The sequence below is a fragment of the Arachis hypogaea genome, chromosome 16, assembly GCF_003086295.3.
Source record: "Arachis hypogaea cultivar Tifrunner chromosome 16, arahy.Tifrunner.gnm2.J5K5, whole genome shotgun sequence".
Taxonomy (NCBI): domain Eukaryota; kingdom Viridiplantae; phylum Streptophyta; class Magnoliopsida; order Fabales; family Fabaceae; genus Arachis; species Arachis hypogaea.
This window is the reverse complement of record NC_092051.1, coordinates 118,059,299-118,086,882: the sequence shown is the minus strand read 5'-3', so window position 1 is coordinate 118,086,882 and position 27,584 is coordinate 118,059,299. Positions and strand designations below refer to the sequence as shown.

Below are 27,584 nucleotides of genomic sequence, written 5' to 3'. Positions count from 1 at the left end.
AAACCGGGTAGAGTACGTGGTGTGGGTTTCGCACCGACTCCTAGTCAACTCTTCTGTCCGAATTCACATACGCCGGGCAACAGAGTTCAAGTAGAGGAGACCCAGAGGAAGCTGCTTGAATTACAGGCAGAGCTGGAAGGCGAGAAGTTGAAGAGGAAGGTGATGGAGGATGAGGCAGGAACATAGAAGAAAAAGAGGCAGGCGATGGAGAGTGCTCTGATTTATCTATTTCAACGGCAGAGTGAGAAGCTGCCACCAGACATCGCTGCAGGGATGATTTTTGTGGAATGATAGAGTGAAATATAATATATTAGGATTGGAGATATTTTGGATTGATTAAAATATTTTTTGAATTAGACTATGCAACTCTTTGCAAGAGATTTGTTTTCTTCGTATTTTCATGAATATATTATTTTGTTTTGCATATTATTTTATTATTTTTGCTACAAGTTTAGATTTTAAAGTTGAAAATATTAACTGTTAAAATAATAGAAAATCTAAAAAGCAAAAAAAAAATAGTTCTATAATATTTTAAAAAAATTGTACGATCTTTTTAGAAAAACCCAAATTTTCTATTTTTTTAAAAACTTTTTTCTAATTTAGTGGCATTTTTGAACCGCCGAAAAGTGCCTCAGAGTTTGCCAAATTTGTCCAATATTGCAGCGGTTGCACGTAAGTGTGCCCGAAACCTTAGTTTCATTTTGTGGCAGTTTTAAAATCGCCGCAAAACACGCGTCAACTTGAAAACACCTAAGTAAATAGTGGCGGTTTTAGAACCGCCGGTAAACATGCTGGAAATCGTGTCACTCGCATTTGGCAGCAGTTTGTAGAAACGATTGTTGCGAAATATTGATTTAGCGGCGGTTATACCAGCGATTGCTGGAAACCGCCGCCAAACCTAATCCCCATACCCATAATCATGGCGGTCCAGTAAGCCGCCGACCTTTGATTTTGTCGCGGTTTAAAATCGCCGCTAATAAAAAAATCACCAGTATTTTGCGCCTCCCTTATAATGTAAACAACTCTAATCTACTTAAGCAACAGTGATCAGAAACATTTTCACATACGATTACTTTCGTGACAATTTTGTTGAGTAGAAAGAAATTGCTGTAATTTTTCTATTTTATTAATTACTCAACATTGTTGGGAGTTATCAAGTCTCCCAAATTATCAATCAGAACATCAACTCTCCATACGGGTGCTATGGATCAAAGGGCATACTCAAACGGCTGACCATGCATCCACCTTAGCAAAAATTTTAGAATAAAAACTACTAGTTTAATGACCTCCAAAAGTTTTACTTTTCACAAAATAACCCTAAAAAATGATATTTTGACTTTTAAAGATGATTTCAGTTTGAAAAATACACCCATTGTAAGAATATGTATTTAAAAAGACTCTAAAACTCAGATTTTAAAACTATTTTATTTACGATTACTTAAAAAATAAGATCTTTTCACTCTCCAAATTCAGTGATTTTACATTAATTTAATTTCTTTTGTTTTTTTAATTAATAGCAAACATATCAAGAAAATTAAAATAAAAAGCTCTAGTAATCAATTAGTTTTTCATTTTTTTATATATCGTTTAAATAATATTTTAGCCAATAAGTTATAACTCAAATGGTATAATCTCTCCATATTCACTTAAGAGGTCGCAGGTTTGAGTTTCCTATCTTTAGTAAAATAATAATAATAATAATAATAATAATGTTTTAAACATTTTAATAATTTTAGATTAAATACATGAGTTGTTTGTCACTTTTAAAAAAATATATAATATATTTGATCTATTGAGATGATCTTTGGAATATCAAATATCATTTTTTTATTGTCATTTTGTCAAAAGAAAAGTTTAAGGAGCCAAAAATGTTCATTTACTCAATTTATATAAAAAAATATTGTGGTAAAAAATACTTATTTAACCATAAATATAAATATGTAGATTGCAATTATTCAGAATGTATTATTGTATAAATTATTTTAGGAGTAATGTTAGGAAGACAAAAAAAACAGTCAGAACTTGTTTTATTTAGCATTCATTAATTGTCACAACAACTAATGAATGTTAAATAAGACAAATTATGACTGTTTTTTGCTGATTTTCTTTGGTTACCAAACATTTCCGTTATTTTAGATACAATGATGTATGATATCCGCGCTGATGAACATAAACCACGATCGCCAGCATATCTCTCATTTGTAGGTTTGAAAATTTATTATTAATTAGCTGGAAATATACTACAAATGTTAATAATTAAACATTAGTACTAGCCAAAAACAAACCCAATCATCTAGTAATTGTTACAAAAGAATTAATTGAACCATATATTAATAATAGATAGGAATAATTGCCGGTGCATGTCAAATATGGTCAAACATCTAATACCAAACACCCATATAATAGCCAAAAGAAAAGTCACCAAACCCAATGACAAGATGCAACATTGAGAAAAGCCTTTCAAAAACATGTTCCAGGGTGGTGAGTGAGTCATGGAAATAATGACCAGTCCCTATAGTCAAGAAACTTTGGCTTCAGATTAATAACAAAATGCCAAAAGTGACACAGCCTAACAATACCCCCCTCAACCCGCTTCTTCTATAGCAGGTTCAGTCCAAAAAATAAAAGTTAAAATAGGAAGCAAAAGAAAAATATTACAAGTGTGGTGGTAATACTCACTGTTTTTAAGGTCTCTCCATTATAAACTAATATAATTATCAGATTAAATTGCATATATTATATCTTTTAGATGTAGTTCTTTTCTAAATTTTACATTTTAACTTCTTTCTTTTTGAGTTTGAGAAGTATTCTTATTCATAGGTCTGACATTCATATTTATGAATTAAAAAATCCAAATGATCCAGTTTGTAATCTGTTATTAGAATTAATAAGTCTGCAATTGTTCATTTGAAAAAATTAAAATCTTTTTTATTGGATGATCCTGATACATTCTAAAATATCGAAATTTTTTATGAATGAAAGAATAATATCACTATTTTTTTCAATAAAATAACAAAGTGGATACATGACTCATTTCATACTTAAAAAATCGTAAAAAATATTTTGATAACACAGGTACTTATGTTTCAATGATATCCCACAATTAACGCTTTATTTTTGTGTACCCGAGTGCCATTTTTTATCTTTTACTATATTAATACTTAAAAAAATTAATGTATCTAAAAGAGTATATGAAGTCACCTAATGACATATATAAAAGAGTAGTTTGAGAAAAATGAGTACAAGAATATTTTTTCTTGAAAAAAAAATAGCATACCTTTTTGAATCCCATAACTACTCATCATGAGTCATAAGATCATAACAAACATGTCATACTACTAACTACTAAGTACTAAATATTAACCTCTTTCCTTCTTTTTTTTTTTTTTTTTTTCTCTCTCTTTCTCCAAATTTTTGTTTGTTCATCCCTCTATTGATTGCACTTTTTTACTTTAGTTACTTTTAGCCTTTTATGGAACTAACTGTACAAAAGGAAATGCAAAACAGGACCCTACAACAACAGACCCCATTTGAATGCATTACAAACCCAACCAAAACAAAACACAACACTGCCTATTAGCTAGCTTAGCCTCACTTTCCTAACCCTTGGAAATTATGTAGCTCCAACCCCAAGAAAATCAATGAATGCTGGCATGTTGTTAATCTTGTTCCTGATGTTATGGTTTTCACTCTCTCCAGAAATTGAGAGATAGGACCTATTGGTGGTGCCTACTGACTCAGATACTGAGACTTCTGATGATGAGTTATTTGATTCTGAAAAATTTGATTGGTCCACACACTTAAGATTTCCATTATTCCAACCACCATAGAATTTCTCATAACCCACATTCATTCCACCCACACCTGCAATTAATCCCACACCACAAAAACCATATATTAGTATTCATCTAACTAGCAACAATAATTTAATTAGGCCAAATAAAAAATGTTGACCTTGACCAATCTTATGAAAAAATGAAGTAGGAGCAGTTAGTTCTGTTGAGACAGATTCATCTGAGATAGTTAACTGATCATCACTGGCTACATTATTATTGTTTGATGATAGAGTCAATTCCAAAGCCTTGGGTGGAGGAAGAAGAACAACACCTTCTTCAACAGAAGGAGGAGAAAAGACAGGAGGAGGTTTTCTCCTTCTATACATGCTTGATTGCTCTCTCTGCTTTCGAGCCATGATCACATGCCAGTGGTTCTTGACTGCATTATCTGTTCTTCCAGGGAACAGTCTTGCAATCATGGCCCATTTGTTACCATACATTCTGTGTGCGGTTAAGAGTCTCTCCTCTTCTTCTTCACAGAAAGCTCTTCTGTTAATTCTTGGATCTAGCTGATTAAACCACCTTAGTCTACAACTCTTACCTGAAATCACAACAACAAACATTAATGGATGCTTGTTAGATTTAGAGATTCCAAACAAATATTATTATTATTACCTGATCTTCCTTTGAGATGTTCTGCAATGAGGTTCCAGTTTTGAGGGCCATATTGAGAAACAAGGGCCTTGAGTTGTGCATCTTCAGCAGGTCTCCAATGGCCTCTAGCACAGAGTTTCACATGCCCAATTTTTCCTCCATTGGAAGAAGAAGAACAAGGCCCTTTACTATTACCTTCTTCTCTTTCTTCTCCTCCATCTATTTCATCTTCCTCATCGCCAATCTTCAAAGACAAGCTCTTGTTTTCACTGTTGTTGTTGGTTCCCATTTTCCACTTTGAAGAGCTCAAAATCTGAAGCCCCATCATGATAAGTTCAGGATTCTCTACCCCATTTGCATGATGATGATGATGACTCATCACAACAACCCCTGAAGTGTTGGACAGAGAAGGTGGAGGAGGAGGAACAACAAGGGGAAAAGAAGAAGGAGGAACAGGGAGTGAAGGGAAGAACCTACCACCACCATCACTTCCACCATTGTTGAAGTGCTGTGAGCTCATCATCATGGCCAGAAAGAACCAGAGAAGGAAACTGAGCTAAATAGGAGCAAAAGGTTCCAACTTTGGAACCAGAAATTAAAGGAGTTTCAAGCTTCAACACAATGCAAGAGAAAGAACAGTGAATGTGTTGTGAGAATAATGGAGTTTCTGTCTTTCTTTTTTATGATGATTACTGGTTATGTGTTGTGAGAATCAAAAGCGTGAAAGTTGAGGACTTGATAGCACTGTGTTTGTATATTCTCTCTCTTTTGCCCATGATTGATGAGAGAGAGAGAGAGAGAGGAATAAAGAAAAGAAGAGAATGAAGGAAGAAGAGTAAGTAATAGGGGTGGAACCTGAAAGGAAGAAGGAATGAGAAGAAACACCAAAACACCCTTGTTTTTAAAGAAGATGAATAGCAAAAATATAGAAGGGGATGTTTGTAAGCATGGAAGAGAGTTGAATTATGCTGCTTCTTAATTTCTTTTTATTTTTTATTTTTATTTTATAGCAATAACGGAATTAAATTAAAAGGTGAGAAAAAAAGAGAGTAACTCACACGATTCTATTCACTGTATTTTCAATTCTCTGTTTCTATGAGAAAGAAAAGAAATCAGATCAGGATTCAGGGGGGGTCCTTATTTTGAGACTGGTCTTGCAGTTCTCCCCTCTTAACTTAAATAAACTGCATCTATAAAATAAAAAACTACTGTTGGCATAAAAAATGTATACACTAAAATAAAATTAAAACCGTAAATATTTATGTATAAATAGATACGTATATTATTTTATTTTTATATTATAATATATATTCTATAGTAATATCCGATTTTATATTTAATCTTTTGGAAAAGTCTAGGGGGCCAGCAACTTTATCAAATTCTGACCAGCATGTAACCATCAAAGAAGAGTGAGTCATTGGATGAAATCTCACACTAATCTTACACCATTAAAAGCCTCATTGATGGCTATTTGATGGCTATAAACTCCAAAAACTGCTGGCCCCTAGCATTCCTCTAATCTTTTATATACATATATAGTTGAATTGTGAATATTCTTTTTATCTCTTAAATATTCGTTGCATTTATATTTTTAAAATTTTAAAGTATTTCCCTTATTTTTAATATAATTTTAAAAAGAACATACAATAATAATTATAAAAAGAAATGAAGGATAGTGTAGTAAAGTATGAGAGTGTTATTGGTACTTTACGATTTGGTTGTATTTTGGGTGTAGAAAAGTCCATGATGATGTGCATTGTGCAGTGCATGGAGTTCGAGAACCGCTCGTGTGGGTTGTCACTAAACAAATGCTTGGTTTGGGGTGTTCTCTCGGGTTTTGGGCATAAAAACCAGAATCTCTTTGTCTCTTTCTCAAACCACTTTTGCTTTTTCAAACAAAACGGAAAACACACACACACGAATTCTAACCTTATAATAATATTAAACTCAACACTGTTAAAATCATCAATCTCACCACCCTACCACCCTCTTCTCCTTCACGTCTTTCCACGTATCCTTTTTTACCCTCCTCGCTTTACTTCTTTTGCATTCTTTCATTTTCTTTATTATTTTTATTTGCGCGTACGTGTGTGTGGAACATTAAATTGAAGAGAGAAATAGGTACCAGCAATTAAACACCCAATTTAGTTTTCGTATCAAAAGAGAGTGAGTTTTATTATACACCAACTAACCCAAAAGAGAGTTATGTTACTGAAAGTACACTGTTTTGAACCGCTGTATCGAATCTTAAAAAATATTTCTTAAAGAAAAATTATGTAATTTACTATTTAAGATTCTGAAATTTTATTTTTCATTATTTTCTAATCAATCGATATATATTAGTTATGTAACTGTTGTTAAAATTAAAATTATATTTTTTAATAATATTTTTTTTAAATATTACTAAAATAATAAAAAATATATTTTTTTTTTTTAATTTTAACATTCATTTTTAAAATACTATAGTTACTATAATCACCGTAATAATTAAAATTATAATTTTTTTGGCAACACTTTTTAAAAAGTGTTGCTAAAATAGTAAAAAGATATTACTTTAATTTTAATATCATTTTTTAAAATACTATAGTTACTATAATCATCGTAGAATAAACATATATACCAAAATGACCATATATATATGAAAAATATTTAGCGGTGTCAATTATATTTGTTTGAAAGATAAGAGAGAGGAGTAAAGAAAGGATTTGGATGTATTCAAATTGTGTGAAATGATTCAATATAGAAGGGTATTTATACGTGCTAAGAGAATCGAAGTAATAAAGACGTAAAATCCTATAATAAATATTCTGATGGGCTAAATAATTCTCTACAAGAAATTATTGGAATAGTGACCAATTTAACGACCGATTTTTTTCGAAAATCGATCGCTAAACCCTTTGCGACAGATTTAGCGACCGATTCTGTTGGTCGCTAATTTAAAAATAGCGACCAATTTTCAACCAATGCTACCAAACTAGTACCAAAGGATATTGGTCGCTAAATCGGTCGCTAATAAAATCGGTCGCTAATAAAATCGGTCGCTAAATGGCGACCACTTTTTTGGTCGCTAAATTGGTCGTTTAGAAAATCGGTCACTAAATAGCAACCAACTTCTCAGTCGCTAAATCGGTTGTTAATAAAATCGGTTGTTGATGTCTAACTTGAAAATCTAAAATCGGTCGCTGTTACTGATTTTCTAATTATAGATTTTTACTAATTATTCACAATACCTATATCGAAATATAGAAATTAAAAGAGACCAAATTCATAAATATATCAAATTTATGATCCACAATCCAAATGTATATTGTTGGCTTACAATCTACAATCCATATTCATGGTATATGGTACATTTACTACTCATATCTTACAACATTAAACCTGTAAATCTACATTGATATTCTAATTTACAAAAAGTAGCACATAATATTGTGTGCAGTTAAGGAAATGAGATTCTGAAAGTAACGTGGTCAGGAGTGCTTATGGAATCAAAAAGCTTTTCACACTGCTCTGATTGGTTAAAAAAGAAAAACTAATCCAACTTGATACACCTGGAAAGGGAAACATTAAAGAAGCAATCAGATATATGACATAATAAAAAACTTTCATCTTTTAAGGAAACTTTTTGGGACACCTATAATCAGTAAACAGAGTATCCTATTGAACATCATCTACTGAAAAAAATTAACATACCATATTAAAAGCTGATTTTGAATGCAGGATGCAATATACATAAGATGTGAATACAAAAGAATACAATTTCTATTGAAATCTCCCATTTTTGCATGTGCCAAAGGAATTGTATCCCATGATTTTATTAGATTTAGCTATCACCAAAAGTAATAATCTGCCCAAGTGCATGTCTCGCATGAAGCTGCAACAATAGAAGAAAATTAACATAATACTTAACAAAAGTATAAAATGAATTCAGTTTGGGATGAAGAATAAAAGACCTTCACATCTATGTGAGAATCATTGACCATCCTCTGTATTTGAGAAACTATGCCAAGCCTATGCAAAATCATAATTTGACCAAGTGCATTGGGACTTTCAAGAAGAGTGAGATTAACTATAACCCAAATAGAAGTTGAGCGTAAATGCCAGTTATTATTCTGTAGAAACTGGTTGAAAATTATCTTAGAGTAAACATATATAATGTAAACACACATGCATGATGCAATAAGCATAAAAAAGATAGATGAAGGAATGTCTTGAACCAAAAGAAATTAAATGTGTGATCCCGGATATTCATATAATAATGGCCAAAGTAACTTAAAATACTCCTTTAAATTAACAACATTACACTGCTGCTCCAAACCATTCAAAGATATTCTAAAGAACATCAGAAATGGATCTCACTAACTAAAGCAAATTAGAAAACTCTAGTATGATTAGAAGAAGATATGATTGGAACAATAAACTAACAAGGGTATATATTGGCATAAGGACCAAGATATCTCATAAAATTGAAAAATAAAATAAAATAAAAGTGTCATTCCATCCAAGATAAAAGTTACTCAACTCAGAAGCATGTTACAATACTTGTGACAACAATAGCCTTAACATCATCCCTCCGTGAATTCTCATCAAAACTCTCCTTCAAACTGTGCAATACTGGAGAAAGAAAAGAGGTGGAGCAGAGATAATACAGGTTAATCACACAATATAAAACAGAGAATCATAGAAAAGAATATGCATAGTGAAAGGTCAAGGTTCCAAAGAATACTGTTGCATTATCCTTAATTTTGACAACAGAGCAGGATAAGCATAAAAAGCATGTGATGAATTCAATATGCATTAAACTCCACATCCTCTGGTGTGGACCATTTTCAATCAGAGTCAACACAATTTAGTTGCTATGGGCAATAAAAAGAATGCACGCACACTGTTGGAATTAACATCATCACTAATCAATTTATTAATTCGTTTGACTTGTCAAAGTACTTTAAGTCACACTTGTCATAATATTGGCAATCAGAATATATTTAATCATTAAGCATTAGAGGGGAAACAAGATCTGATTAATTTTAATCAACAATAATATAATCAGGATTAAGTGGCAAGTGGTGAGTTCTTAATCTCTTAACTTCTTACCAACTCAGGTCAGGCATCAATGACACATACTTCCATGGTGTTCAGCAAGCACTCATATTCTCCATACTGCACCAAGTCCTTCCTCAGACTGTATGCAACAACAAGAAGCAAAGTTTTGCAACAACAATTGTATGCTTGTTTTCTGATTCGAAGTTCAATTTCAAAATCAGTAAAAACAGAACCATTATTTACACACAGAAAACAAATCAAAAATAGAAAAACTCAAATCACCGGGGAGATAAAAAGAATACCTTCTTGCGACGAAGTAATAAGGAAAGGCGATGTGAGTTAGAAGCGGCAGCGGAGAGTGAGATCAAGATCAAGGTGAGAGAGATTGTTAAAGTTAGATCGAGATCAAGGTGAGAGAAATCGTAAGAGCTTGACAGCAAGAAGAAGGTGAGAGACGATGAGCCAGTGACGAAGAAGGTGAGAGACGGTGAGCCAGTGACGAAGAAGGTTGAAGGCTTCAAGCAGTAGACGACGACAGCGACGGCGAGGACGGCACAAATGGAGAGGGTGTTGTGCTTCCGGTGGTAGTCACATTAGGGTTAGTGAGAAGTGTGAGGGATCTGAGGATGGTGTGGCTAGGTTAGGGTTAGATTAACTCAGTAACTTCCTTTTATTTTAACTAGAGAGCGATTTAGCGACCGATTAGTTTATAACACTATTTTTGTATTTCTGTCGCTGAATTGGTCGCTAAATTTAAAAATAGCGACCAATTTAGCAACCAACATCTTTAAAACAACATTTTATAATTGGTCTCTAAAATCGGTCGCTAACTTAGCATAGCGACTGAATCAGCGACCAACTAGTTTTAGCCTATTTCTTTATTGGTTGCTAAATCGATCACTAAATTAAAAATAGCGACCGATTTTGTGACCAAAAGAACCAAAGATGAAATTTTCTATTTTGGTTGCTAAATCAGTCGTTAAACAAAAAAATAGCGACCAATTTTAGGACCAATTTCATTTTTGTCGAAGAAAAATATTATCAGTCGCCAAATCAATTGCTATTAGTGACTATTTTCGTTGGTCGCTAAAATGGGTTACTGAATGAAACTTAGCAACCGATTTAGCGACCAAAATTTTTCTACTCCTATAAATCTTATATCAGTCGCTATTAGCGACCAATTTTTCAATCGCTAAAATCGGTCGCTATTCTGGTAATTTATTGTAGTGTCTAATGAATGCTAATTGATCCTAATATATTCTAATATCCCCCCTCAAACTCAAGTGATAACTTGAGTTTGAAACTTATTTAAAACGAAATAAAGAAAAAAAAGGCATAAACTGATAGAATAGGTGCAGACAGAACTGCCGGAAGAAAGCGCAAAAGGAATTGCCAGAAGGAAGCGTAGATAGAACTGTCACAAGGAAAGCACAGAACAAATTTTCACAAGAAAAGCGTAGACGAAACTGCCGCAAGGAAAACACAGACGAAATTGACGAAAAGATGGCGGACTGCCTAAACATTACCGAAAAAGTGGCAAATTGCAAAGAGATGGTAAAATGCCGGAAGATGACGAAAAATATTTGGCTTCTCTACGAGAATAGGTAAGCAGCGAATGACAGTGGTGTTTGATTCATTAGACTCAGAAAGACACAAGACAGAAAGAATAAGCTAATCGGTGAGGTGAAAAAGCGTCAAATGAATGACAAAAAGGAAAAAAAATGGCATAGAAAAAAGTGTGAAAATATGGTAATTTTACCAGAAGAAAAATAACCTATCATCTTCAAAGAAGATACCATGTTAAAAAGAGTAAGAGCGAGAGAACAGTAAAGAAAAGATTTGTGTGTATTAAAGTTATATAAAATGATACAATACAAAAAAGTATTTATAAATGCTAAGAAAATTAAAATAATAAATATTCAGATATATTAAATAATTCTACTAAATACTAATTGATCATAATATATTTTAACAATATTTACTTTTACATAAATGACTCGTAACAAAATTAATTAGTTATTACATGCAACAATAAATATCTTTTATATATATATATATATATATATATATATATATATATATATATATATATATATATATAAAATGATGTTAGATATAAAACTAAATTAAAAAGAAAGAAAGAAAAAAAATCAGGTGCATAAAACAAGAATAATGTGATATCTTCATCGCGTTAAACTTAATTAGACTATAGATTAATTAACCAAACCCATCATAATATAACCCCCATGATATCCGTCTATCATTCTCTTTCCAATAGATAATTCGCTTTGTTAATTTATCAATTAATCGTTAATCTTTTTTGCCATTCCAGACTCTCTTTCGAGAAAAAACAATGGAAAAGTTAATCCAATAATTACGCCCTTGTTTATTTTAACGTATCAACCAACTGCTCCTTCCTACTTGCTTCAATTTAATCAGTTTATTTTTTCAAATAAAAATATCACTTTAATCTGACGTATGTTTGAATCAATTTCATCGTTCTAGTTTCAGTTACGTTTGACTGGCATATAAAATGGATTGAGATTATCTATATTTATTTTATTTATTTTGAATTTGACTCCCCACTCTTCCTCCTTTGTCCCAAATAGTAGAAATAAAAAGGGTACTAATTCTCACCCCTCTTTGGTCAGGGAAAACTAATGAATAAGCGACGTAACAATGCACTGCATGACAATAATTAAGATAAAATGGAATGAAAGTTACTTATAGTTTAACACAATATGATATTTTTGTTCATTTTCATGTGCTACGAAATGGTGTTGTAAATAACTCATATTATTGATGGTTTTGTCGGAGATGACATAGGAGTTGTTGTGCATTTATCGTTTTTAGCTTAGTAATACTTTGCTCCACTTGTGTGTTGAGCTCTTACTTTCAAAAAAAAAATGATATTTTGCTGGGTTACCAAATCTACATACTGAGTACATTATATTTTGAATAGACACGATATTTGTTCGACATGTGTATTTTTTATGTTCAATCATGTCTTAATAAAAAAATAAATTTTTTTTATTCGAATACGCTTAAACATATCTAAATACCATCATGTATTAATGTGTCCAACTTTATTCTTAATATGTATTCTTAAAATAAGTTTAAAAATAGTATATATTATTATTTATTAAAACAAAAAATATTTTAAATATTTTATATAATTAAAAAAATAAAAAAATAAAAAAATTAATTTATATTTTAATATAAAAATATTAAAATATCATTATAATTTATCTAAAAAGTAATTTATATTTTATATATATCATATCCCGTGTCTTATAAGAATTTAAATTTATGTATCTACGTATTCTATATTGTGTCATATCATATCTCGTATTCGATCTGTATCTGTGTGTCAGTATCTGTACATTATAGTTAATACATAAATAAATTTGATTTCAAAATTCAAAGGAATAGACTAAGTCCATATGAGAAATTTTTTGAATTTATGATTCAATCATTATTTTATCAAGATATATAAATTTAAATAAAAAATCTTATTTTTGAACTGAAAAATCAATCACTATTCACTCCTATATATATTATTTATTATGATTCGTATTTTTCAATTTAATTTGGTGACGGTGTAAATTTATATTACTCGCTCGCATTAGTATATACTTTTTTCGTTTTAAGATATTCGTCTCAAAACAAAAGAAAACAAAATTGAAATGATTATCCATTTTTTACATCAAAATGACATTACTTTTTTGAATTAAATTTGTAATTTATTACATTTTTAATATGAATATTTTCCTTTTATTTTGCACAATTATTTATTTATTTTAAAACAAAGGGACTATATGAGCAATGATAACTGGGAGGATAACATGTGTTCACTATTTTGGGTTAGAGAGAGAAAAAATATGAAGAATATACAACTTTACTACTGATTCAAATGTTGCACACAACAGAAGTCATCATATTGGTCAGTTACATTTGATGATTTGATGAGATGAAGAAACCAACCATAAGGGGATGAGGCAGCTCAGCAGCACCTCACCAAACGCATGAGGGGGCTTCCTCTTAAGAAGCATACACACTCTCAAGTAAAGCTGAATTTTAGGATACTCATGATTATTATGGACGTTTTAATTTTAGTATTGTGAAGATAATTAATGATGTTTTGGAGCATTATTGGAGTATGTGTGTTCAACTAGGATGTAAAATACACAAATCCAACCATCAGATTTGTTATTTAAAATATAAATTAGATTCTTAAATTTATATATTTGAATTTTTAAAAATTTCTAATGCATAAATTTGACATTTAAATTTGTGTACTTTATCTAAATTAGACCTTATATTTTAGTTTTTTCCTCTCTAACAAATTAAATTTGACTATCTAATTTATTTAATAATAATTTTCTTAAAACAATTAACTCTGAAATACCAACTCTTCTAATAACTATACATTACACACTAATTCTTTTCATATAAAAAAAATTAGTCATGATTATGGTGATTGTGATCATTATAAAATTTTGACAATATACTTAAAAAGTATAATTAAAAATATGGCTATTTTTTATTATTTAATAATATTTTAATTTAATAATAACATTTTCTAATAAAAAAATACTGCTAAATAAATAAAGTATAAATATAATATTAGTGACACTTTTTATGTATTATCAAAATTTTATAATTATCATAATCATAGCCAATAATATAGAGTGGACATAAAGTAAATTATCGATTTTGTTTTAAAATATTAAAATTCTATTACTTGCTGTATTTTTTTAATTTAAATTTTGCTTTTCTTCTACAAAAGCTTAAATCACAACAAATATTAAATATTTTGAACAAATCTGTTACATAGACATATATAATAATTCAGCTGCCAATCAATTACATAGATATGATGCATGGTGAAATAATATGGAATAACCACATATTTATATTATACTTATAATCAAACTTCGTAAATAATATAACTATATTTATAATTAAAATATAAATAAAAGTATAAAAAATATATATATATATATATATATATATATATATATATATATATATATTTGCTTAATATCCTAGTATAATTATTTAATTACTTTTGGAGCTAAATCATCATCGTTTTGATCGTTTGAGAATTGAGAGTTGAATTAATTATTTAATCATCAAGGAAGAACAGAATGAAGTTGGTTATTTTTGTTTTCCACAGAGGTAAATTTTGCCAAAATAACAAACAAAAGGGTATACGTAATGATGCATGTTTTTACTTGTTTGACCGTGGAAGAGATTTTATTGCAGCTTCTGCGGGAGACACCAGCACCATATGTTTCCCCTTTCTTCATTTTACTTGCTTGTTAATTTTTCCCTACATAATGCATAATAATATATATAGTAGCTTGTAATATTAAAAAAAATGTACGTTTTTTTTTTCTCTTTTCTTTTAGAAATTGGCCTCTTGTAAACCCTAACACGCATTTCTTGTTTTTGCGTTCTGTTTGGCTGAACCATTTTCCCAACCCCATCACCCTCAAAGATTCCTTCTATTTCTTTGCAAATTACCAAATTATCACACGTGACATGTCACTCATTTAATTTCCTACCATATCAAGCTTTTCCTTGCCTCATCACACTCCAATATCCCACCATATAAATTCCTTGTAATGTTGCATTTGAACAACACTTTGTTATAGGAATTTTTTCTGAAGTAAAATTTTAAAAAAAATTAATTCTTAAAAAAATTCATATTTATTTTCCAAAATCCAATTATTTTTATTTACAAAAAGTTCATCAAAAATCTCAGCATGTTGGACGAAGTTTGACTAATCCTTCAGCAAACTTCACATAATATGTGAAGTTCGTCTAACCTTAAACTTTACCACGGCTGTCCAATTAAACCTACGTTATAAATAAAAAAATAATATATTTTATAAATAAAAATATCATCTAATTTCATTGAATATCTATAATTTTTTTTATTTGTGTTATTGACCATTGGCATATACTGTAAATTCTGTTTTTCACAGTACTCTTAACTATTTTTTATTCCTCTTTTTTTATTATGTTCACTCTTATTCTTTCATTTTACACCATATTTAAATATCTATTACACCATAAAAATATTAATAAATATAATAAAATTTATTAACATATTTATTAATTAAATTTTTTTATACAAATTTAATAAAAATCAATATATAGATAGTACACTAATATTAATTAAATATAAAATAAAAATAATCGTTATTATACTGTAAAATATTAATCACGACTCTTTCTTCTGGCAGGTTCCTCCACCACTTTTCCCTCTATATTACACTTGAATTTAAGTTAATTTAGAATTCGTAATCTTATTTTGTGTCTATTAATGTAGTTCATGAAAATAATTTCTTTCTCCGACTATAAAATTCAGTAATTTGTTACTATGACTACAAATAGGTTTGCATTATATTTTGGTTTTTCTAAAATTTTTCTGTTTAGCATAATTATTTTTAGTAAATTGGATGAATTGATTTATAATACATTATGTAAGTTAGGGTTATAATGTCTTGATGTAATAAATTGGGGCAATCGATTTATATAATACATTAGGTAATTTGGGTTTTTAATTTGTCTCTCTTTGATTATCATAATTGAATATCTGAACCATGAAAATTTTTTAGCTTAACAAAATAAGGGTTAAATTATATAATGTATATATTTTTTTTTTGTTAAATTGTTTTTTAATTTAGATGGAGCATTCCTTTAGACTGAGCATTTCTTTTCGATTAATTGAAGTTTTGTTGGTGGGTTGTTCATGCAATTATTGTATTTCGTATAAGATTGGTAGTTCTCTCTAATTATACTTAAATTTTTAAAATTTTATGTTAGACTTATTATTTTTAGCATAGATTTATAGGACAAAAATAAAAGAAAAATGGCGCTCCTTCTCAACCTTTTGTTTGTTGGAAATTGCAGAATAATAAAAAGATGCACATTAGAATAGTGATAGAAATAGATGTTTGATTAATTGTTTGTTTGTTTGAAATTGTAATTGCAATTATTCAATTGATAAAAAACAAGAATACTGTTTGATAAAAACCTCTAATTTAAGAAAAATTCTGCTGAATAAATCTTCGTGAAAAAATTTAAAAATAAGGACTACTCAATGATGTTTATGTTGTTATTGAAATAATTGTTTAGTTTTTAAACAATAAAAATAATTAATTATTTTAAGTCATAGTTTAAAATCGTAATTATAGATCCTTTTAGAGTCATATTTTATAAAACTGTATAACTATAAATTCTTTTAGGTCTTGTTTTACATTATGACTAATTGACTATTGATTTTTTATATCATATATAAAAAAATGTGACTATAAACCTCTTTTAAGTCACACTTTAAAAGTATAATTATAGATTGTTTTAGGTCACGATTTAAAGTTGTGACTATAAATTCTTTTAGGTCACGCCTTAAAATTATGATCATAGACTTTTTTTGCTTAAATTTTAAAATTATGTCTACTCATATTTTAAAACTGTAACGAAAGACTTTTTTAAATCATAATTTAAAATTGTGACCATAAATATTTTAAGTTACAATTTTTAAAAAATTGTGACTCTCATAGACATTTTTAAGTCATGAATTTAAACTTAATATAAAAAAATATAACTTAAAATCTAAAATAATTTTATTAAAAAAAAATCACCCTTCAAAATCTTAATCATAAACATCTAGGATCACATTTTTAAAATAAATAGAGATGACTATACCTTTTTTTTTTTAAGTTATAGTCCAAATCCTGACTATAGAAAATTTTAGGTCAATGTTTTTAGATGCGAATAAAAAGAGATGTGATTATAGCGATTGTATCTACCCCATTTCATGTGATTCTTGATAACAATAAAGAATTATATTTTTTATCAGTTTCTCACACACACATACATATATATATATATATATATAAATTTTAATATGTCTATACTTATAGTGTGGATATGATAATTATAAAATATTATTAAAATTAAAGTCATATTTTTTTTAACATTTTGATAATATTTTTTTAATATTTAAAAAAACATTACTAAATAAAAAATATATTAATTTAATTTTAACGATATTTTTTAAAATATTATAGATACCGTTGCATAAATTAGCATATATATATATATTATAATTACCCTTATTTTTTCAGTCTTCAAATACGACGCTCCTAGGTACGTATAAACCAAATCAAGAAATTAGGTTAATTATTTAGAATAATAAGACCTAATAAATGGATAATATAAAAATTATGATGTCACGAAATTAACAAAAATACTAGTTGTCCTTTAAATTTTATTTTTTAATTAAATAATATTTTTTTTCTTTTTTCTCCATTGTTTATGTGGCTACCAGTTTTATATTTTTTTTATCCTAGTAGGTTAGAAAATATAAGAATTAATATCTTTAATTATATTTAAAAAAATATAATAATTTATTTATTTAATAATAATTAGGTTAATCCTATTTAATTTTAATAATAGAGTTGCTACAAATAAATTAATTCATATTTTAATTTGTTTGAGTAAATCGACTGAAAAGGTCCAAATATTTGAGTAATTCATATTTTCTTTTACTCTAGTGCTCTTTTTAACATTTTATTTTGACATTTTTATCTTCATTCTATTCTAATAAATTTAATTTAATTATATATATAAATATATTTTAAAATGTGACTTCAATTTCGGATGTATTCATAATTCGATCGGATAGTGTATAATTATATTATTTTAGATGTGTTGTGAAAATTTAATATAATATTTTAAATATGTTTACGATACATCCAAAATAACAAATAACAAAATTAATTTATTAACTAAATAATATGTATCACTTCTTCTCCTCGTATCTAACTATATTTTAATTTCATATGTTTGTGTTTATATATAATTTTTTTTTCTTTCTCGGATGATTATTTTTGTAGTAGTTTTTTTATTATTTTACATATGTTCATAATATATCCAAAATAATAAGATAACACATAAACTATTTTTGATATGCATCCAAAATTTATTTGATTTGTGCTTATATTTTTCTTAACAAAAATTTTTTTAACACATTCAAAATTTGTCCAAATCCGTATTTCTGGTGTTTTAATATAAATGATTTTATAACACATCTAAAATTATAAAATTGCATACTAAATAATTTCTTAACACATCCGAAACTCATCTAAAAATAATTATGTTCATTACTCTTATTTATTAGAACTAAAAAAATTATATATACCAGTCTTAAAACAAAAAAAAATTAATTTTGATAGTATTATTTTAATTTTAGTTTGGTTAGAGTTTAATTTTGTTTTTTTTTATTTTGTTAGGTTTAAATTTAAATATTTTAACTTTAAAAAGATATAATTTTAAAATTTAAATATATGAGACAAAATTTGAGATATAATATCTAAAAATAATTATTACAATAACAACAATGTTCGGAAACCAAGAGGGTACCAGCAAAAAACCAGCTAAATGTCTCTGGGTGAATCCAAAACCTCTACGTGGATGGTCTTTATGCTAGGCATTAGGATGTTTCTTTTCTTTGTAAATTGGATGGTTCTGAATCTATTTTCTGATTTATCATGTTTTAGGCATTTGGAGAGAAAAGAGAGTGAAGAGACGGAAGCTAATTGAATCAGTTTTCGTGATTCATGTTGCAATGATACTGAACGTATCTCCTCCTAATTTGAATGTAGTGAAACATTTAATAACCAATATTTTAAATCATAAATAAATAAAACTAATTACTATATTTATAATTAATTAAGTTGTTCCATTCTTGGTTGATTTGGAGTTGATTTCATATACTTTTCCTTACAATAAATAATAATTTATTAAAAGATGAATGATGATAGTTACTTGCACCGCAAAATTAAATGGGTTTCATATATCTATATAACACAACAAACAATAATGTCAAAGATGAAGGACGTTACCAAGTTAATCATATATGTACGTGCCTTTGGTGTGAACATAATACGTACGTACACCAAACATTTTTCGTCCTGCCCAAGATTCAGTTTAATTTGTCGTATGCTTTGAATATTTATATCTCTTCCACTAAGCAAATGTGAGCCCCCTTGTTTGTCACTCATAACTCAAGCATTAAATTTTCGCTGGAACCTTGGCTTTTATGTGTATACGGACTTAAGGTATATGCATAATCATGGCAAAAAATAAAATTCAAAAAACAAAATCTTTCTATAAATCCCTCTATGTTGGTTGGAGAAATTAAACACACATATTCGTTATGAAATCTTTCTATAGAAAAATATCAATTTGAAATCCACGTTTTCCTGGACCAAGATGATGATAAAATGTACTACTAGCAAGTTGGTATAACTTATATAGTAACTGGTTTTTTCGAAAGCATATTGATCTATGTTTCTTTATATATAGTTAAAGGTCACAAGATTAAATTATATTTTTTATTCCAAATTTAACCTAAACTTTTAATTTAAAAAAAAAATGATATCTTCATTAAAAAACAATATATAAAAAAATGTCATAAAAAGATCTATCTATACGTAAAGCACTGCAAAATTAGTAATGGCGTTATAGTGAATTAGTAATAATTATGTTATAATTGATCTACTATTGCCAAATAAAAGCAAACAAATTTAATTGGGGGGTATAAATTATTCTAAATTAAGGAAGCGGGAGAGAGTAGGCCAGTAGGGTCAATTAATAAGATAATTGATCAAAGTGGGTAATTAAGCTTGGTGCATATTGATGATGATTACGTTCATCAGCTGCAAGAAGCAAGATATAGAGTGAAAAAGAAAGTTGAGAGGGTGATAACATATAGTCTGATAGAAAGATCTTGTTTCCAATGGTTTGGATCCCAGATACAGGAGAGAGAGGGAGTGAGAGGAATCCAATTTCGGCTATTTTTTGTTAGATGTCGAGCGAGATGGCTTTGGTATCATATTTTGTTATTGAATTGTACGGTATTTTTTAAAATTCTAGAGACAGGACATTTGTAGAAAATAAATTGCTACAATATTTTTTTTTTAATTTATCTTCAACAATATATAGAGCGCGCATTGTATTTTTAAATATTTAAAAATATAATGCACAGAAATGTATTATATTATTTTAATATTAAAATACAATATACGAAAAATATATTGACATTATGAGAGACGTATTCATATTACAGGAAAGGAATATTGTTTTTTTTATTAAAAAAAATATAATTGGAGTATTATAAAAGGAAGAAGAGATTGTTAGATTGAGTGTGAATGTAAGAGTGTTTTTTTTTTTTAGAGAAAAAATCGTTTAAATGAGTTTAATAAGAGTACATAAATAAAGAGATGTGTTATTTTGAAAATATACTATAATAGTAAGATTTTTTTTCAAACATTTGAGGATATGAGTTCTGTACGTGAAAATTTATGGGATGTTATTCCTTTTGCAATAAGATATGAGAAATTTAAGAGTGTACTTTGTCAATATATGTGTCAATAATTAAGTATTAAAAAGAGTTATAACTATTGTTTATTGACAACCTGTATTATTATTCAGTGGTTTCGTTCAATTTCAAATAATATATGTGGCTGACGAAACAAGTCTGCAAAGAATGTTTTTGATCTATCAGCAAATACGGAGACAAGTGTCAGTTATTGAGTTATATGTTGAGTTTGAAGAATTAGTTGACGTTCATTTACTAGAGTCTAACATCGATTGGACAGTTTATAACACTGAAAGTGAATAGGAATTTGAGTGCATTTATTGTATTATTGGTCTAATTGAAGATGGAGATGATGATGATATAATAGTTAAGCCTAACGTTGCAAATGTGACAAACGCACTAGCGAACCAACATCTATATGGAGACCTTCTTTCATGCACACTTTGGATTCAAAAGTTTTGAATGCACTAGAATTTTCTGAGTCAATGCAGGTAAGCAGTCTTTTTTCTTATTATTAGTATTATAATAATAATAATTAGCATCTATTATTATTATTATTATTGTTGTTGTTGTTGTTGTTGTTGTTGTTGTTGAATCGTATAGTAATAGTCAGATCTATTTTTTTGTTATCATTAGTGTAGACCTTATTGTTGTTGTTATGGACAATAAATTTGTCGTCGACATAGAATTCAATTCTAGAGAGACTGTAATTGTAACAATTAAAAATTATACTATTTATAGGGTGTGAATTATTGAGTATGTGAATTTGAGCCAATCACATTTTATGTCAAGTGTGTACAATACAGAACAAGTTATTATTGGCTTATCAGAGCTAGTTTTATTAAGAAAAAATTTTATTGGGTTATAAGACAGTACAATGGTAGTCACACATGTACAAAAACTATGATTTCTCAAGATCATACCAAGATGAACTCAGACATGATTGCAGATGTAATACAGTCATTGTTAAAGCTGATCCATCTTTAAAGGTAAAATATGTGATTGCTGAAGTACAACTGAAATTCAATAATATGATAAGTTACCTATCACAAAGCATGGCTAGCTAAACAAAAGGCAATTGAAAAAATCTTTAGTGGTTGGAAAGCTTCTTATAAAGCTTTGCTGTTGTGGTTTGAAGCAATGGTACAAAGAGCCATCAGTAGCAGTCGAGATCAAAATTACACCAGCATATCGACGGGATGGGTGGTCCAAGACATTAGAATACTGACACAGGTGTTTTGGAGCTTTTATCCTTATATTAGAGCATTTAGGAGCTACAAACCAATCGTAGAGCGAGGTAGACGACACACATCTGCATGAAAAATACAAAGAAGCTCTATTAGTTGTAGTTTCTTAGAACGGCAATGGCCATATTGTGCCCATTGTATTTGTCTTTGTTGAGGGTGAGACTTTTTTAACGCATGGCACTTCTTCCTTACTCATTTGCACACACATGTGGTAACTCGGGATGGTATTGCACTTAGCTCTTATCGACACGACTCTATTAGCTTAGCAATAACACGTAGTAATGGATCATGGGAGCCTCCGAGAACTATCCACATGCTTTGCGTTAGCCACATAGCATGAAACTTCATGAGAAGGTTCCAGGCGCCGTATTTGCAAAAGCTTTAGTCAATATGGGTACATATGTTACAGTGATATAACGATGTTAGCATTATGCGGTGATACTTATTATTTTTGTTTTGTTGCTTTTTTATAGGTTATTCTAGGATTGTGCATGAATTTTATATGTAGTACGCAAGATTATGTGAGTTGGCAAGGCTTATACTCATTGGCTCAATTGGATCCCTTGATAACAATATGCTTTGACGTTTGATAGTGGTTATCGATGGATCATATGACCACAAACCTAGTAGAGTGCATCAATAGAGTATCGAAGGGGTATGCAATCTTCCTATCACATTACTTGTCAAGACAACTTTTACAGACTAAATAAGTTATTCACTAGAAAAATGGTAGAGGTTGAGGCTCGAAGGAATGCAGGACATGTATTCTCTGAATATGCGACCAATAAACATCAATCAAATCAGCAGGCAACCAGGAATATACAAGTTAACTTATTTGGTAGGCAGAATGAGATTTTTAAGGTGCGTGAGATGTCCAGTAGTATAGTGTATACAGTGAGTCTCCAATCAATAACATTGTGATTGCGGTGAATTTCATACAAATGGAATTCCATGTTGCCATGTCTTTACATGTTGTGTGAACCGACACCTTAATTGGCAACAATATGTTCATGAGATAATAGGATAGATGAGATCAGAAAGGTGTATAGAGCACGATTTAAGCCATTGAAAAATCCAACAATATAGTTGGTGTACCAAAGACTAAAATACATACCTAATCCGCACTTAAAGCAAGTGTCCAAAGGTCGTCCCAAAATAACTCGCTTTTTGAATGAAATGCATATATGCGTGGTTCTAGGTCTTGCAGGCTTTGTCGAGGTGAGGTTCATAGTTGAAGTAAATGCCCTCATTGTGCCGGATCAAGTGCTGGTGGCTGTGCACCTAATTTTTAATAAATTTAGTGTTTATTTACTTGTTGTATTGGATTATGTATTACATTATGAATTGGATTAGGTACTACATTATGAAATGAATTAAATGCTACTTTATGAATTGTGTTGTGTACTAGATTTATAAAAATTTAGTAAAGTTCCAATTCTTCTTGCATGATATGGACTTATAAAAATTTATAAAATTTACAATAAGTCTTTCAATAATAGCTGAACAACAAGTATAAAAATTATTTGCTAAATGTCTTTTTCATAAATTTAGTACATTTTTTAACTGTCTTTTTTTATTGTGAAAGAAATATAGCTACTGATGCTTCTGTGTGTGAGGTCAATCCTCAAATAATACCCCTTTATGAACATCTGGAGTTTGGAAACTTTTTGTACCTTTTATCCTTTCTGCACTTTTTGCATCACCTATACGACAACAACAACCACAATAATAAATACAATAATCCAGTAGAACCAACCTTAACAATAATAAATACACTAATCCAGCAAAACCAACATTAACAATAATAATAAATACACTATTATTTGCATCGTCATCACCAATGCTCTCATCGTCACTGTCGTCCTAGCTATCCTTATCATCCTCAGCCATTAGCAAGCATCACTACGACCAATCCCTCTAGTGACACTCTGGATCAAATCAATTCATCTCTAGTAAACAGACATTCTCGTCTTAGAGAGTGGAAAGGGACTACGACATTGTAGTCTGAAATCCATAGTTAACTGACCAGGAATAATTCAAGGCGATTGCCGATTAGACTGTTGCGCCTGCTAAGCAAGTTTAGGAGGTTGCAGTTGAAATTGTTGCACTTGCAGGTGAGAGTTGAAGAACAAATTATTCACCCATTGTAAATTGGATAATTCAAGCACCCGCTAATATAGCTGATGGTTTAAAGGTTGTTCAATTGTGTCCCTCTACTGTGAGATAGAAGGTCGATAATATGCCTGGTAAGATGACATGTGGAATAAGTATAAATTGGGGAATAAATGAGTCTAAAATAAAGAGCCAGACTCAGTGTATAGTTGTGTGTATGGGTATGGCTATGGGTATAGACGCAAAAAAAGTTGTGACTATAAGTATGAGTGTAAAAAAGAAGGGGCGAATCATCTTCTACTTTTGTTCTTTTTGAAAAACAAATTATATTTTATAATATATATATATATATTTGATATATAATGTAATATATATTTCATATTTCTCTAACATTAAATAAATATATTAAATTATATTTTAAATTATATTTCTCTAACCTCTACGACCTACTTATTAAAATTTGATATATTTAAAACATATTTAACCTATGATGCACGAATACTGATACGGATACGGGACACGACGTGTTATGGAACACACGAAATTTAAATTTTTATAAGACTCAGAGACACAACGTATATATTATATATATAATATGAATTTTTTAAAATAAAGTGTAATGATATTTTAATATTTTATTAATATCAAAATATAACTTAATTTTTTAATTTTTTAATATCTTTTTTAAATTATATAAAGTATTTAAATTTTTTTTGTTTTAATAAATAATAGTATATACCATTTCTAAATTCATTTTAAGAATACAGGTTAAGAATCAAGTTGGACACACTATTGACATAATGATATTTAGGTGTGTTTAACTGTATCGAGAGAAAAATTTTTATTTTTCATTAAGATATGTTGAATACAGAAGACACACGTATCAAATTAACAAGTGTCGATAAATATCGTATTCAAAATGTGTCCGACACGCAGACACAACAACTCAACAAAATCTTCGTGCTTCATAGCATTGAACAAATTATCTCTAACCTCTTAGCTTTCATACTAAATAAAATATTCTATAAAAAAAATATGACATATTTAATCAATATATATTATATAAATATATGTTTAAATATACTGAATTTAAACATATTTCAATTTAATAAAATCTATATATATATATATATATATATATATATATATATATATATATATATATTAATTAAAATATTCATCTTAAAATATTTGAATTTAAATATATTTAGTTGGAATAAATCAAGATACTTAAAATATATTTAAGTTCAAAATATATTTAAGTTCAAAATATATTTAAATTAAAATTTAAATATATATATATACATATATATATATATATATAATTTTAAAATCTATCTAAATTTAAAATATATGTAAATATATATATTTAAATTCAGAATATATTTAAATTTAAAATATATTTAAACTAAAACTATATTTAATATATATATATATATATATATATATATATATATATATATAAATTTAAAATAAATTTAAATTTAACCAATATATTTAACTATTTTAAACATATAAATACATATTTAAATATATATCCAAATATATTTAACCTGTTTTCAAAAATTGCATATATATAAATTTAAACTTTAAATAATTTATTTATGTAATTTGTCCTTATATTATTTAATATACCAAAGCCTCAAATTCAAACGTTCAGTGTATATATAGCTAATCATTAATTAATATCAATATCATACATCTAAACATATGATACAAGTATATTCTCTAATTATATATTATCAGTTTTTTCTAACTACTAATTAACATTAACCAATTTAAATAATAACTATAAATATGAATATTATTCTATTTTAGATTAAAAAATAAAAAATACACGATAAATCTATTAATTATATTACTATAATAAACATAACTTACTTAGAAAAAGAAAGTTTGAAATGTTGTTGCTAGTGGTTGAATAAGAGAAAGGAAAAGCTTGATGGGGGGAGAGAGCGAAAGGAAAGTGAGAGTGAGAGAAAGGAAGTTGAAATTGAAAATAAGTGAAAAAAGAAGCCCGTGCAGATGAGAGAGAGACAGAGAGGGAGGGAGGGAGAAAGAAGATGTTAGTGCGCCGTATTCATGGGCTTGCAAGGGTTAAATGTGTGTCGCGCATACAAGCAATACGTAACTTGCATATTAGTGCAATAAGCCTCTTGTATATTGTGCTTCTTCAAAATAACATCTGCAGATTCCTATAAAACACCGTTTCTAATAATATCATTGTTAAACTTACACTGCTTCTCAATACTAAAAAACGCAACATTTGAAATTTGGTTAGATTGAAGTTCTGATCCAATTCTATGTAAATCGCGACTAGTTACAAGATTTTTGGATTTTGAATGTAATTCACCTTAAGTCATCGCTGTTTACGTGCAATATCATGCAAAGCATAAATTACTATAAGTTGTAGCGGTATATGAAGAGGGAAGACTTTGTGAGCCACCTGATGCTTAGGATTGGCAAATACAACATTCGGATACAAGACTCTATAAGCCACCCGATTTTACCACTCTACGTATCGTGTTGAAGGACTTGGATCTGCAACTCTCTGAATGCGAAGGACAGAATCAACCCTGTTTGGCCAATGCAGATGCCACGTATGCTAGTAATAGGGAAACCACCGATCTCCATCTCTCCCATCTTTCACGTGAAGAAAATCTATGTTCAACGCCATCTCCGGTCGATGTTGTATCCTACCAAATTCTGATATCACTTGGTCCACTTGATGCCACTCAATCACTGCAAAATAGATAGATCAAGTTTGTCACCGCCGTCCATAACCTCGAGTGCTCTGCGGCAATTAACCCCGAGTGAACCACCACAACCACATCACGCATAGAATATGACTCCCACACAAACTAAATAAAAAATCTATTCTTAGTCAAACATAAAAGATAAAACATATATATCACATATGAAACGAATAAAATCCCTGAACAACTTACATCTAGAGTCCGCAACCTATCCAATGCAAGCCTCGTCTTAATAACTCTTGGCTCCTTCTAATCTTGCATAGGCTGCTACCTCGCCCACCTACAAAGTTGATTATTGGTTCAACATATATATACCCGAATATATTTATATAAATATTTCAAACATAAAAAATACTAAATCATATCTAGATGCCAACAGAAAAGAAAAGGTGCTGAAACCATATGACCTAAGTGTAGGAAACCACCAAAATATCCACTACTATAGTAGCTGCAACGGCCTGGCTAGATTGGTGACATTCTTGTTGGCCACCTGATACATGCATCTGTATAACCACCCTAGAGGGGCTGAACCCCTGCTATACTTGTCCATTTCATCGAGCTTTTCCACAAATGACAACAACTGAAGGTGAACATGATT

The 27,584-nt window shown here is 29.1% G+C and overlaps 1 protein-coding gene and 1 long non-coding RNA gene across 4 annotated transcripts; both read right to left on the bottom strand.

The window, feature by feature from the left end:
• Positions 1-3,176: 3,176 nt before the first annotated feature.
• LOC112754733 (uncharacterized) lies at positions 3,177-5,580 on the bottom strand. Of its 2 annotated transcripts, none has more exons than XM_025802481.3 (3): positions 4,452-5,580; positions 3,955-4,377; positions 3,177-3,864 (listed from the first exon to the last, which is right to left on the bottom strand). In XM_025802481.3, the coding sequence occupies exons 1-3, from the start codon at positions 4,954-4,956 to the stop codon at positions 3,614-3,616; spliced, it is 1,179 nt and encodes a 392-aa protein (XP_025658266.1). In that variant the 5' UTR covers positions 4,957-5,580; the 3' UTR covers positions 3,177-3,613. The 2 variants fall into 2 exon arrangements, with proteins under 2 accessions (XP_025658266.1, XP_025658267.1); XM_025802482.3 differs by having other exon boundaries at positions 4,108-4,377; positions 4,452-5,533.
• Positions 5,581-7,673: 2,093 nt separating this feature from the next.
• On the bottom strand, positions 7,674-10,103 carry LOC112758929 (uncharacterized). 2 transcript variants are annotated; one of them, XR_011873666.1, is made up of 5 exons: positions 9,776-10,103; positions 9,525-9,666; positions 8,384-9,044; positions 8,124-8,304; positions 7,674-7,981 (listed from the first exon to the last, which is right to left on the bottom strand). It is a non-coding gene; the product is annotated as an uncharacterized lncRNA (long non-coding RNA). The 2 variants fall into 2 exon arrangements; XR_003179858.3 differs by having other exon boundaries at positions 9,525-9,612.
• Between the last annotated feature and the right edge of the window lie 17,481 nt (positions 10,104-27,584).